This window comes from Mesocricetus auratus, unplaced genomic scaffold (assembly GCF_017639785.1).
Source record: "Mesocricetus auratus isolate SY011 unplaced genomic scaffold, BCM_Maur_2.0 Super-Scaffold_6730, whole genome shotgun sequence".
Lineage (NCBI taxonomy): Eukaryota > Metazoa > Chordata > Mammalia > Rodentia > Cricetidae > Mesocricetus > Mesocricetus auratus.
The window spans coordinates 33,213,027-33,226,286 of NW_024429184.1; the positions used below are offsets into that span (position 1 = coordinate 33,213,027).

The 13,260-nt window shown below is 39.1% G+C and overlaps 1 protein-coding gene across 1 annotated transcript in view; it reads right to left on the bottom strand.

The window, feature by feature from the left end:
- Window positions 1-13,260, bottom strand: part of Mms22l (MMS22 like, DNA repair protein) — a 124,167-nt gene that overhangs the window by 30,237 nt on the left and 80,670 nt on the right. Inside the window, exon 15 of the mRNA XM_040740717.1 lies at window positions 552-745. Within this exon, the coding sequence (XP_040596651.1) occupies window positions 552-745 (194 nt within the window). The remainder of the gene's footprint in view (window positions 1-551; window positions 746-13,260) is intronic.

Below are 13,260 nucleotides of genomic sequence, written 5' to 3' on the forward strand. Positions count from 1 at the left end.
AAATCTTGCCTAATTGTATATGATTCAGAGTCCCTGAGAGCCTAAGGTCATGTCTTTGGGCCAATAGTCAATTTAAATACAAATTGCATTCTAAAATAAAATCTAGGGGAAGTAGTGTAGAATACTAACATTCTGTGCATTTTATCCCACCCTGATCTTTTCCTTTTGGTGCTGAAGGCCTGTTCTCCCCAGCCCTCTTAGTCTTCATACAAATTATCTTATATTTAGACAACTGCTCAGAAAATATGAAAGCATACTACTTGAACTAGATATAATCAAATGCTACCTTACTTTGCAAGCACTTGTGAGTGAAGAAAAGTTTATGAACATTCAATGTTTACCTCTAAAAATTACCCTTTTAAACAAAAAATAATCATTTAATTTTTAATGATACATAAGCCAAAGACACCCAATTTAAACAGTCATTTGTTTCATCAATTGACTGTCACAATGTTTGTTATAAAGCAAGAGATTGTCATCAAGCGAACCGAGGAAAATACTGATAAAAGTATGCAAAGAGAGAAAGCAATTAGTAATGAACAATCGCTGACCTGCAGCGGCATCGGCAAGTTGGGACAGAGGCACTAACTGTGTCATTCTCTGACTCTTCAGAAATGAAAAGAAATGCCTCCACAGTGCACTGGCGACTGCAGCAAGGTGGCGCTCTTTAGCCGATAATGAAGCCTGCACCATGAGGTCCACATTCTCCCTTTGAAGTTCCTGACACAATTGCTGGTGAACATTCCTAAAAAGAAACACAGCTATAGCTCACCCTGGAGAAATGAAAACAAAAGTCTTTTCAACACATTTCATTCTCTTTCACATCTATATCCTGAGAAAACCGAAGGAGCATTTATACAACTAAAATCTTTATGCCAAGGCATAATGCATTTCTTGCTATTTGAAGGATGAATGATGGCATATTAAACATCATAAAGTTAATGTTAATTACTAATGTCAACCATTAATTATATGCTTTTTAATATGTCAGCTTCAGAATGAGGGTCTAAATTTTGCAATTTATGTAGACATGAAAATAATTTTAAAACCATTTTTTCTTGAGGGTTTTAGGGCACATATACTGGGAAGAAGGTAAGAACACTGGCTCACGTGTGGTTTTTTAACTTGGTGCTGGCGTACAAAATTGTGGCAACAGTCTTGGTTACTGGGACAAAAGGGAACGAGATCATTTTTACAGAGCAAACAACAGCATAATTCAAAACTGACTTAGATTCTGATTTATCATTAATTACTTTTTGGTTAGCTAACCTTAAATTTTAAACATCTTTTGGAGCCTAAGAGAAACACAGCTACAGAAAACTGAGGTTGCCAAAGTATGCATACATAGTTAGAACTAAGACTTCTCAATGACTGGGAAGAGAGGCATTTAAAAAGCAATCCATCCAGAAACTAATCAGATGTGCTAAATGTGGAGAGAGGAGATTTTCTTTGTCTGCTTACTTCACTGCCATACCAACCTGGAGAGCCAAAGTAACCATGTGGATTATCATCCTGCCATTTGTTCTCTTCGGTTACATAGAAAGCAATGAAATGCAAAAACACAAAGAAAGCCCAAGGCTTCCTTTGACAGAAATTGTTTTCAACTAAGGAACATAATCAGTACTTTAAAAAATAATTCAAATGTAGCTTTTCTTGATGTTTTAAAATTTTATTTAGGATGTGCACTTAAAGTAGTTCTACAAAGACCATACCTTGTAATGTAACTATACAACAGGGAATAAAAATTTCAAGTATAAACATTAGGAGTGTCTACCCCTTTCATTGGGTTTCTGCACAATCATGGGACACTACTTAATTTTCCTTTAAGTACCGAAAAAGTATACAAATGCCTTGGGAAAAGATGATATAGCAAGCTATTCTCATTACAAAAACAAACAAACAAACAAACAAACAAACAAAAAAACACACACACACAACCTAGCTAAGTGTTTGACATGTGTAAAAACCTGCCTGAGATGCTCTCAATTTAAATTAGAGTCTAGAGACCAATTTAAGTCCCATAGGTTAGAATACAATGAACAATATGCTATTAGGATTGTTTGGCAATTAATTCAGCTGCTCCTGGTAACACAGAAAAGATCAGGAATACCTTCTATACACTAAAGTTCAACCAAAACAGTGACTATTTCCCTTGTTTTTTAGTAGCTTTTTTCAGGTATACTGATTTTAAGGGATAATAAGTAATGTATTATTCACTAATTTTATATAAACGACTTCTTTATTCACTAAAACCTACTCCCTAAGAAGCGATAATGTTTGTGATCAGTTTCTATGTGCAAGAAACTTAAACTTAAACTGCCGGCCTTGGTGGGGCACACCTGTAACCTCTGTTCTAGGAGGATAAAGCAAAGGAACCATGAGTTTGAAGCTATTTTGGCTACACAGCAAGATCTACCTCAACACATGGGGAGTGCATGAGGGGACCAGTCTTCCAATCCTTACAAGTAACAAAATAAATTCAGAATGAATTAAAGACTTAAATATAGGACCTGAGACAACTACCAGAAGAAACACTTCAGGACACTGACTAGCCAAGGAACCCCCAAAACACAGAAAGAAAACACAAAAATAGACAACTATAATATTAAATGCTTCTGTGCCAAAAAGGAAACAAACAACTTAAAGCAATTAGAAACAGAGAGAAAACATTAAAAAACTATGTATCTGACAGGGGTTAATATGCAGAACAAAGTCCAAAATCTCATTATTACCAAAACAAAAATGACTCTATGTCTCAAAGGACTACAAACAAATAGCCAACCGGCATATGGAAAAGTCTCAATATAAAAATTAAAACCACAGTGAGATAACTTTATTCTAGTTAGGAATGCCTATCAGAGAGGAACTATGGGGTGGATTTGATAGAGATACATTATATGGATAAATGAAATTCTCAAACAGTAAAAGTCCTAAAAAGTATCTCTCTGTTACTAACTTTTAAAATAGGAAAAGGTGCTAATCTAAATCTACAGGTAAAGTTCACTTTTTGTTCTCTTTCTTTTTCCTGGACCCTTATATCTCAACAATAGTGATAAAAGATATAAACTACCTACTGGTTTTGTTTGGTTTTGCTTTTTGAGACAGGGTTTCACTGTGTAGTGTAGCCCTGGCTGCCCTGGCTCTCACTTTGCAGACCAGGCCAACCCTTGAACTCACAGAAATCTGCCTGCCTCTGCCTCCCAAGTGCTGGGATTAAAGGTGTGTGCCCACTAATATCTACTATTTTTACTAAACATGGACTCTAGTAAAAAAAAGTGGTGGTTGGGATATTACAAAAGGTAATATGCAAAAGGTAAACTAGTGTTGGCGAGAATGTAAAGAAAAGGGAAACCTTTTTACACTGTTGGCAGTGATTTATTATAAATTCTTTTTGTCATTATGGGGGTTCCTATAAAAATTAAAACTGAACTGCCATAAGCCAGCAATCCCATACCTGGGTATGAATCCAAAGGAAATGAAGTATGTCAAGGAGACATCTGCACTCCCCCATTTACTGCAGCATTACTTACTACACCCAAGAAGTGGAAACAACCCTATCGTCCATCAAGTGATGAATGGATAGAGAAAACGTGACAGACATATATGAGAGAATATTAGTCAGCCATGAAAGGAAGAAATTCTGAGGGTGCAAGATGGCTTGGCCAGTAAATGTTTGCCAAGTGTTCTGGCTAGTTTTGATTGCAGTGATAGAACATGACCAAAAGCCAAGTGGGGGTGGGGGAAGAGGTTTATCTGGCTTACACATCCACACTGTAGTATATATATCACTGAAGGATGTCAGGCCAGGAACTTAAGCAGGGCAGTCACCTGGATGCAGAAGCTGATGCAGAGGCTGTGGAAGTCTCTCTCTAATGTCAGAGCTGGGAAGGGTGAGACAGGAGGATCCTTTGGGACTTGGTGGTCAACTAGACTCGTTGAGTCAGCCACCTCCAGGTTCAGTGATAGACCACGTCTTAATAATCAAAATGGAGAGCAACTACGTCAACTAACACTGACCTCAAGTTTTCACACATGTCAATATTCATGTGCTTCCTCCTGCCCGCCCACTTCTCTCCTCCCTCAAAAGTAACGCACTATCCTGACAAACAGAGATCATATCAAGTGAAATAAACCAGGTAGAGAATGTTCTATTGTGCTTTGTAAAGTAAGCGAGCACCCGAAAATAATTATGGGTTGCACAGTACAAACGTTAGAGGCTGGGACACAGCCCAGCGGTAGAGGGTTTGTTCATGCACAAGGTCCTAGGGTTAATCCCTACTGGTACACACAAAACAATTTTTAAGTAAAAATCTACCATATATTTGAAGTATTCTGGACAATTTCATCATAAAGAAAGAATGAGTATCTTAAGAACTGGATATGCTTGGGCTGACTTGACCACCACTCAGCATACATAAATATCACAACAGGTTACTCCACAAGATTAAGAAATGTTATGATTTGACATGTCAACTAAAAAAAAAAAACCCAAGGCCCATGGGATGACTCATTACAGAAGGTGAAGCTGATAGTGGAAAAGGTAAATAATACATCAGAGCTCACATAGCTGAGAGCTGACCCTGCAGGTGAGATGCTTCCTTTACACACTAACTCACAACATACAGATTTTTGTTTTGTTTTGAAGATTACACATTAATTGCTGTTTTCGCACCTTATGTAGACTAAGGAAATTTCAGCTTGGAAGGAAGGATCTAGAGAGACAAGGGTGGTCCTGTGCTTTAAAATGCCAAGGGTCATAGCAGAATTCCGTGTTAGCTAAGACTACAACAAGAGACACAAACGTGTACTCAAGGCAATATTGAAAAGGACAACAAATATGCCCCACCTTTTGCTTTTCCAGTAAAAAGGGATGACACAGTAGGCATATCTATTGGTAACCTCAGGGATATGGTTCAGACATGAGAATATATAATGGTAGAACACAAACCATTATGTAAATAACTGACACTGCTAGAGTGTATTCCTTTCAAGGCAGAGTGAGACGAGCAAAGGCAGGGTCTAATTGGTGTTGAGACACTGACCCCACACTAAGTGTGTCTGAGAAATGTGCACCATCAAGTATTGCAGATCGGGAAGGCTGCAAACTCAGAACATGCAAATGCTCCCATTCTGATTTCCAATGTTCAAACTTCCTAAGTCTGTTGTATTCAGGGTGAATTAAGATTCGATCACAATTTCTCTATCCCTAAAGATATCATAGAGAAAAAGAAGAAATGGCAAGCATCTCCCATTATGGGAGGCTGAATGACTGACACATCTGAATACAGTTACCAGTTAAAGATATCCATGTAATCTCAAGTAATTTTTAAAATCCAAGTTTCTGGAAAGGAAAACCAATTATAAAGGACTAGTGAAAAATGGTGCATTACAAAGTGTTGGCAGTAAAGGAAGCACCTTCATTAGAGACAAAACTGTGAAAGAAAACACACAGCAAGCATAACTCCAGATGCCACAGATATTTTCAGATACTTTCTGCCTTCGTGAATAATCAGTGGAAAAACAAGAATAGATTTGCTTCATAAAAGGTAAGGTACAATCAAAACAATATATATATTAATTTCCCCCACACAGGGAAATTGCTTTAAGACAGCTTTCATGCAGGTTAAAGTGACTCTGAAACACACATGTGAAAGTACATAATAATCAGGCCATCTAACATTATAGACGATGAAATAGAGTAGCAGAAAATAAATGTGCCAAATGTCAAGTTACTCAAATTACAGCTTTCAGAGTAGAAATAATACTAACACCCAGCATTTATTAGTGTTTACTATGAGCCTGGTATTATGTCAACTATTTTATAAGTATTATTTCTCATCTTATGAGACAGAAAGAATTATTCAAATCTTACAAATGAAGAATTGATACTAGCTACAAGAATGTGTTATGCAGCTAGTCACAGCAAAGCTAGCTGAACTGTGTGACCTTGGAAGAAAGGACTTCCAATTCCTGTTCTCCTGAGTCAATGGTGGCTATGGTTGTTAAAGTCACCTAACAGGGATTTTGTGCAAAGCACATAAGACTTCAGAAGGATTCATAAGTTCATGATTACACCCAGACTCTTTCTAACCCACTGTTCGCATGCCTTATGGCTTTAAATTTAGTTCTACTGTTCCAATTCCTGCTTCTCAATATACTCAAGGAATTTCCAGATTTGTTTATTCTGCTTTCCCTTCACCATTTTCCATGATCTGTTTTCTTGTCTTCATCTGTCTTGATGCTGCCACATGTTCACTGATTTATCCCCCACCTCACCCCAACCAAGCTGCAGTGGCAACAGAATCTGTGGCTCTTCTCTTGATGGCTGTGCTTTCCTGGCAACTTCACAGCCCTCTGCTGCTGGAGGCAAAGTCTGCACAGGATGAACTGTTCAACCTATAGGTTACTTTTCTGTGCATTATGTTCTGCACAATTTAAAGAAAAGAAGATCTCTTGATGGACTAACGTGACACAGTACATGTGATTGGCAGGAGTTCACAGAGAACAGCAAAAACTGAATGACTCTTTTAGCACTATTCCAAATATGCTGACTTTAAAACTGTGCATTAGTTTAAAAAGAAAAAAATAAAAGCTTCAAATCACCATGTCAAATGCTGGGCAAGGGGCAGAGGAAGAGGGAGGAGGAGGAAGAGGGAAGAAAGGAGGGAGGGAAGGTGAGGGGGAGGGAGGGAGAGGGGGAGGAATGAGGGTACCCTACAGGTAAATGGAAGGCTTTTCCTTGTTTGTCCCTATCTGTGAAATGGAACTATTGTCTGCTTCAGTACACAAAAATAACATGACCCAAAGCCCCAAGTTTTAAAACTACCCAATACAATTCTGTCTTTAAGAAGAACTGAAAATAGAAGCTGGAAGGCGGGGAAGAGAGAAACAACCTCAAACACTTCTAGACGTCATAGAAACTTTCACAGCATCTCCAAATGAGGTAACGGATTCAGTTTTGTTCAGACTGCTGAGCAGGCCCAAGTTATAAGGAACAAGTGAGAAACACGAGAAAGCAGGCTGACAAACACAGTCCTGCATACTCTACAGTGCTCCGCGGTGCACAGGTGTGTGCATGTGCTTGCGTGGAGCTGGAGCTGAGTGGGTGGTGAGATCAAAGCAGAGTTTTGACTAAGCAGAGAGAGAGAGAGATTCTACAGATAAGCAGACTTGGGGAAAATAAAAAGAGCTCTTCAGGATGTGAGGAAAATTGTATAAGCGAACACTTGTCTAGGAAAGAGAACAGCTTCTGACCTGAAAAACTTGGGACTCAGTTTTCCATCAATTAGATGTGAATATACAGCCTGACTTTCCTCTACAGTGCTGGTAACCCACCAAGTAAGTCAAAAGTCTTACTGGGACAAAACAGTATGCATCTCAGGCATAACTCCATTGCTTTGAATCCTACTAAGTGTGATTCAGAGACAGGAGAACGCCACTGAAAACTATGGGTCTGGAGACAGACAGGTCAAAGTATGGTCATTTCCTTATTTCTTGAAAGCGTTAAATAAATCATATTAAAAAACTGAAATTAACCAGACCCTACTTTTGTTGTTGTCATTTATTTGTTTCTTAGCAATTAGAAGTGGGCATAGACCTTGGGTCTGGTTAATTTTATTTGCAAATTCTCTATAATAAAGTTTAAATTACAAAAACAGAAAAACTGAGGAACTTTTATTATTATCCAACAAATTCTAGATTACTTGCAATCTCTGCCCTAGCCCATATCTAATCATGTGTTATAGTTACTGTTACTGTCCTCATTTTATAAACACAGTCTAGCAGAGACTGGGCAATAGAGCCAGATTGAGACCTAAGCACTCAGCATAGATTAAATGTCTCAACTAAGAATCACTGTTCTACAGTGGTCTCAAATACCATTTTATGACATAAATAAACGATACATGTTTCAGGTGTTATAATATTGTACATTTTAATCTATATACAAAACTATTAAATGTAGCTATGGGCTGGAGGGTAACTCAGTTGTAAAAGGCTAGGCTCACAATCAAAGGAGTAGTTACAAAGTGGCGCAAGAACTAATTCCAGCTAGACACTAGCTGCAACATACTAAAATTTTAATATTCCTATGGAATGTAAGGGTTTTTTTATAAGGATCTCAAAAGTCAATGACCTGGCATTTAAAGTTTTGCTAGAACCATATGAGTTAACTTGCAAGGATGGAAACAACAACAAAACAATTAGGAACCCAATGATGAACAATGAATCAAGCATGCCCATGTGTGTTTCTATAAACCATGGGCTCACCGGTTCAGCCCGTGTAGTCCATGACTGCATGGCCCTGTTGCTTTGGCCTAAGGTGGGAGGCATATCATGTTGTGGCAGCAGAGGTCTGTTCTCATGGTGGTCAGAAGCAAAGAGAGACAGAGAGGTTACAAAAAGAAGAGGGGTGGGGGGATGGGAGGAGGAAGAGGACATGTCCTTTCCTTTTAGGGTTTCCAGCAGCTCCTAACAGTGTCGAATGGTGGAGGAGCAAAGCACTAGCACGTGGTTTTTAGGGGACACTTCAGATGGAAATTTCAGTACTTCACTGTGACAATATGCCCTACGATGTGACTTACCTGTGTATTCAGAACCAGGACCTTTCTGTCCCAATAGCTCCTAATCTTGACTAACACCTGAACCATCTGTAGAGTTTTCCAAACTACTGATGTTTTATCTCACTGAATGAAGGAAGATCTTTCTGTACCTTCAATACTGGGGCCTGTACCCCTTACATATGCAGTATCTCCCCAAAGGTCTATGTGGTAAGGGACTGGTAACACAATGAAGCTGGAGGTGTTGGAAGCTAGCTCTGGGTGTGTGTGGGGGTACCTGGATGACCTTTCTTGCCAATGGGACCATGGAATTAACCAGATCATGCCCCGCTTCTTTGCTTCTTAGCCACAAGGGGAGCAGACTGCTTCTGCCACGTTTTTTGCCACAATGTATGTGATGTCCTGTCTTGCCCCAGGCCAAAAGCAATGAGGCCCTATGATTAGTGACTAGAACCTTCAAAGTATAAGGCAGAATAAAAATTGTTTTCTTTACACACTGATTACCTCAGATGTTTGTTACTTTAACTAAAGTTCATACAGGGCCTAAGTTTGCTGTTTGTTTTTAATTCTGTCTCACATGTGTGAGTAGAGTCCTCAGAGTCTGCACTCCCATCAAGTAGGTGTGGTTAGGTTACAGATGGTTGTTATCTTCTCTTAATCTTTAAACTGGGAATAACTGCTTAATAAAGGTCAAACACCTAGAGTTAGTGTGTGTGCACAACAAAAAAAAAACCCTAGATTTTCTGGAATACAGTAATTATTCCATTTATTGAGTATTTGAGTAATTACCACCACAGATGAAGAAATGGCCACGCAGCTAGCTCCATGCGTGACACAAGTGACAGTCATACTCCTGAGCAGGATGCTGTTGAATTTTATTACTCTCTAGTGTATGCATAGATGAAAAACAAATTATAATTTCTTCAAAGAGTTGTTTTACCAACTCACAAAATACACATGTAAGTCTGTTTCAGCAATTTACAGAGAGAGAACATGTAAGGTCTACTTAGGTGAAAATGAAGAAAGGAAGAAGGCATACAAAATCTACTCAACTCTAATTCAAAACATACTGAAAGTATTCTTAGGATGAGGGATAAAGTCAACAGGACAATGTCTCTGGCCTGCTAAGAGTTTATAGTCTGTTGAGACAGAGGAGTAACATAAACTAATATTCAACTATGATGAAAAGAAACACCTCTGTAAAGTAGACATTTAAACAAAACACCCAAATGAATAATAGGTAGGATGTCATGGATACATGGGGAAGAACACTGGAGAGAGAAACAGACAAGCACTAAGGTGCCGAGGCAGGCACAGCAAGAGGCTCAGAAACAAGGGGGCCACGCTGGCAGAAGCACAACAGCTGTTAGGACAGCAGACACTGGGTTTGAGATCACATGACTTCTTACAAATAGTGGTATAAAATCAAAGTGCATAGTGAGCCACAAGTGCAGAAGTATAATTTATATCCTTTTTAAATTTTTGCATTTAAATTAGCAACAAGTCTGCTTCATATGTCAATCCCCGCTCCCTCTCTCTCCTCTCCTCCCCTTGGCCCCCATCCCATCTTCCCTCTGCTCCTCAGGGAGGGTGAGGCATTCCATTGGGGATCCCCAAAGTCTGTCATATGCAGGTCAGGGCCCAGGTCCTCTCCCATGTGTACAGGCCGACAGCACATCTCCCCACGTGGAATGGGCTCCCAAAGTCCATTTGTACACCAGGGATAAATACTGAATAATTTATATCTTTAAAAGGACACGGAAAATAGCACAGTGTTTGGAAGGAAAAACAACCATTTGACTATAATGGAAAATGTTTACAGCAGTATTAGAAGGCAATAAAGTAAATAAAATGGGGTCTGATTTGTTCAATCATGTTTCCTTCATTTGTTTTATAAGAAGATAACCAGTGTCAATCACTGTCTGAAGTCAGAAATACAATGGTTAAGATAAACCTTGTTGCTAAAAACGGAGCCAAGCCCTTCATTCTTCAGGTCAGGCAGCACAGAAAGATTCTGAAAGGAGAATGATAGGATAAAAACAACACTTGGGAAAGACCAATCTGGTAAAGTCAAAACTGACTGGAGAGGGGTGAGACCCATGAGGAAAAGCTGCTGTGATCACCTAGGCAGACATTAATGAGTACTTTGAGTTACATTATGAAGGAAAAGAAGGCCAACTGCTATTATCTAGCAGGAGCCTATGTTATTGCCAAGTTTTGACAGGAAACAAAACAAATCACTGAAGTTGGGAGGGATAGCTAATTACCACAGAAGGGAGGTATAGCTTGCTTTAAAAATCAAGGTTTAAGTAAAAACTACTAAAATCTGTTCTAGAGTAGAAGAGTGAATGTAACACCAACACTGTCCAGCAGCTGAGCTCATGGAACCACGAAAGGATTGAGTTATACTAAGCTCTTTAGAAGGTGCTAACCACCAGGCAAAGTGTATGCATTCAAAGACTGTACACTCAAGGGCTGTAACAAAAGTATTGCAGGACTATGATCTGCAAAAAATAAAAAATAAAAAATTAGGGATACCATGGCTACTTTGTAGACAAGATACAATAGCACCATCACAAAAGTTGTATTAATTGAAAAAAATCAGAAAAGTTCAAGAAATTGAAAAATATGAAAAGCATAGCAATGTGAAACTACACACTGTTCTAGAGCAGTGGCTGCCAACCTTCCCAGTGCTGTGACTATTTAATACAGTCCCTCATGTTGTGATGACCCCAAACATAAAATTATCTTGTTGCTACTTCATAACAGTAATTTTGCTGTCATGAATTGTAAGGGAAATCTCTGATATGCAGGATAAATGACAAACAACGCCCAGAGAAATCATGACCCACAGGTTGAGAAGAACTGGTTTAGAAAATGTACATTTATGTGACTTTACTCATAGACAAATAAATATTCAAACTAGCCATCACAAGGGGGACGTCCTTCTGTATATATATCTTTTTTATTGGTTGATGAAAACACTGTTTGACCAATAGAGACAGGAAGAAAGGCGGGACTAGAAGACAAGGACAATTCTGGGAAAAGTAGGCAGGGAGAGACAGCAAGGAGACACGATGCAGCAGAGGAAGGAGTAACAGGTATGAACCCTGTTCTGGTAAGATAAGACCATGTGGAAATAATTAGATTAATAGAAATGGGTTAATAATTAACACAGAGCTAGCCAATAAGAAGCCCTAGCCATCAGCCAACAGGTTTATAATTAATATAGCATCTCTGTGTGTTCATTTGGGGCTGAAGTGGCAGGACCTCATGGGACAAGAAACTCCAGCAACAATACTCCCTCATATAGGAATGCACAGTACACATGTCATGACAACATGAGCAGCTTGGCCTTTTGACATTAGCACCACCTACAGCACGTAATGGTTGATCTATCTTATATGATCCTGAGTTGAATGAGTATTTTTCTTTATTATGATCTATTTCTGTCTTTGTGCTAACAGTTCAACTTATGTTTGTAACAAAGAACCAAGGAAAAAGTTTATGCTACACATTAAAGTTTCTATTTTATTACACTTTAAGATGCTTTGAGCAATTGTTATGAATTAAGGCCACAATGCAAGGCTAGTTGATGTTCTACAAAATCACAAATGTTAAGGATTGTGACATTAGACTTAGGAATTGATAGACGGAAACCCCCAAACAATCATCACTAGTACATACATGACAATTCATTTTCTAAATGCTATAAACTGCCTTTATTTAGTTAGGGATTCAATTCATTCTCCAAACTTAATAGCAAGTAAGGGAATAGATGAAAATGGCAGAGGAGTAAGACAACAGCCTTCAGTATGAAACATCAGTTTTCAAGTTCATCTGCTACTGGAATATGTTACTTAAGATCATCAGTGATGCCTTGATAAAGGGAGTCAGTACAGGTTTGGTGAGAGGTCTGGCACAGAGGAAATGGTAGGGGATCCACAGGGATAACCCCAAATAAGCAGTGTTGGAGAGGCTGCCTTTGTTGCCCTTCCCCTATACTGAGATTGATGACTACCTTGGTTATCATTCCTAGAGTCTTGATTGACCCAGTAGCTGATCGAAGTAGAAACAGACACCCAGTACTGAGCCATACTCCCAGAATCCAGTTGCGGAGAGGGAGGAGAGATGACTAAATGAACCAAAACAGAACTGGAGACACCTGCAGAAACAGTTGACCCAAACTAATGAGAGCAAGCCGACCCAGGTCGTAAAGCGGAAGAACCAGCATTGGACCAAACCAAGCCCTATGAATGTGGGTGCCAGCTAGGAGACCAAGGCAGTGTATGAAACCTCTAACAGTGGAACAAGGATTTATTCCTAGGTCACAAATAGACTTTGGGAGCCCTTTCCCTAGGAGGGACACTATTGCAGCCCAGATATGGAAAGGAGGGTCTGCGCCCTCTCCCAAATGATGTGATGATCCCCGTGAAGTAGGTGGTAGGTAGATTGGGGGTCAGTGGGAAGCATGGGAGGATGGGAGGGCGAGGGAATGGGGAATGGATATGTAAATAAGAGTGTTTCTAAAAATAAGGAAAAAAGAAGAAAAGAAGAGGGAATATAAAAAAAAAGGTCATTAGTGAAGAAGAATGAGGATCTTTGTTCTTGTGGTTAAAAGGCAGTCAAAGGCAAGACCATTTCTGTGAAAGAATATTAGTTATTATTATGTAGGTGCAGGAATGCATTAGGGCAAACAGAG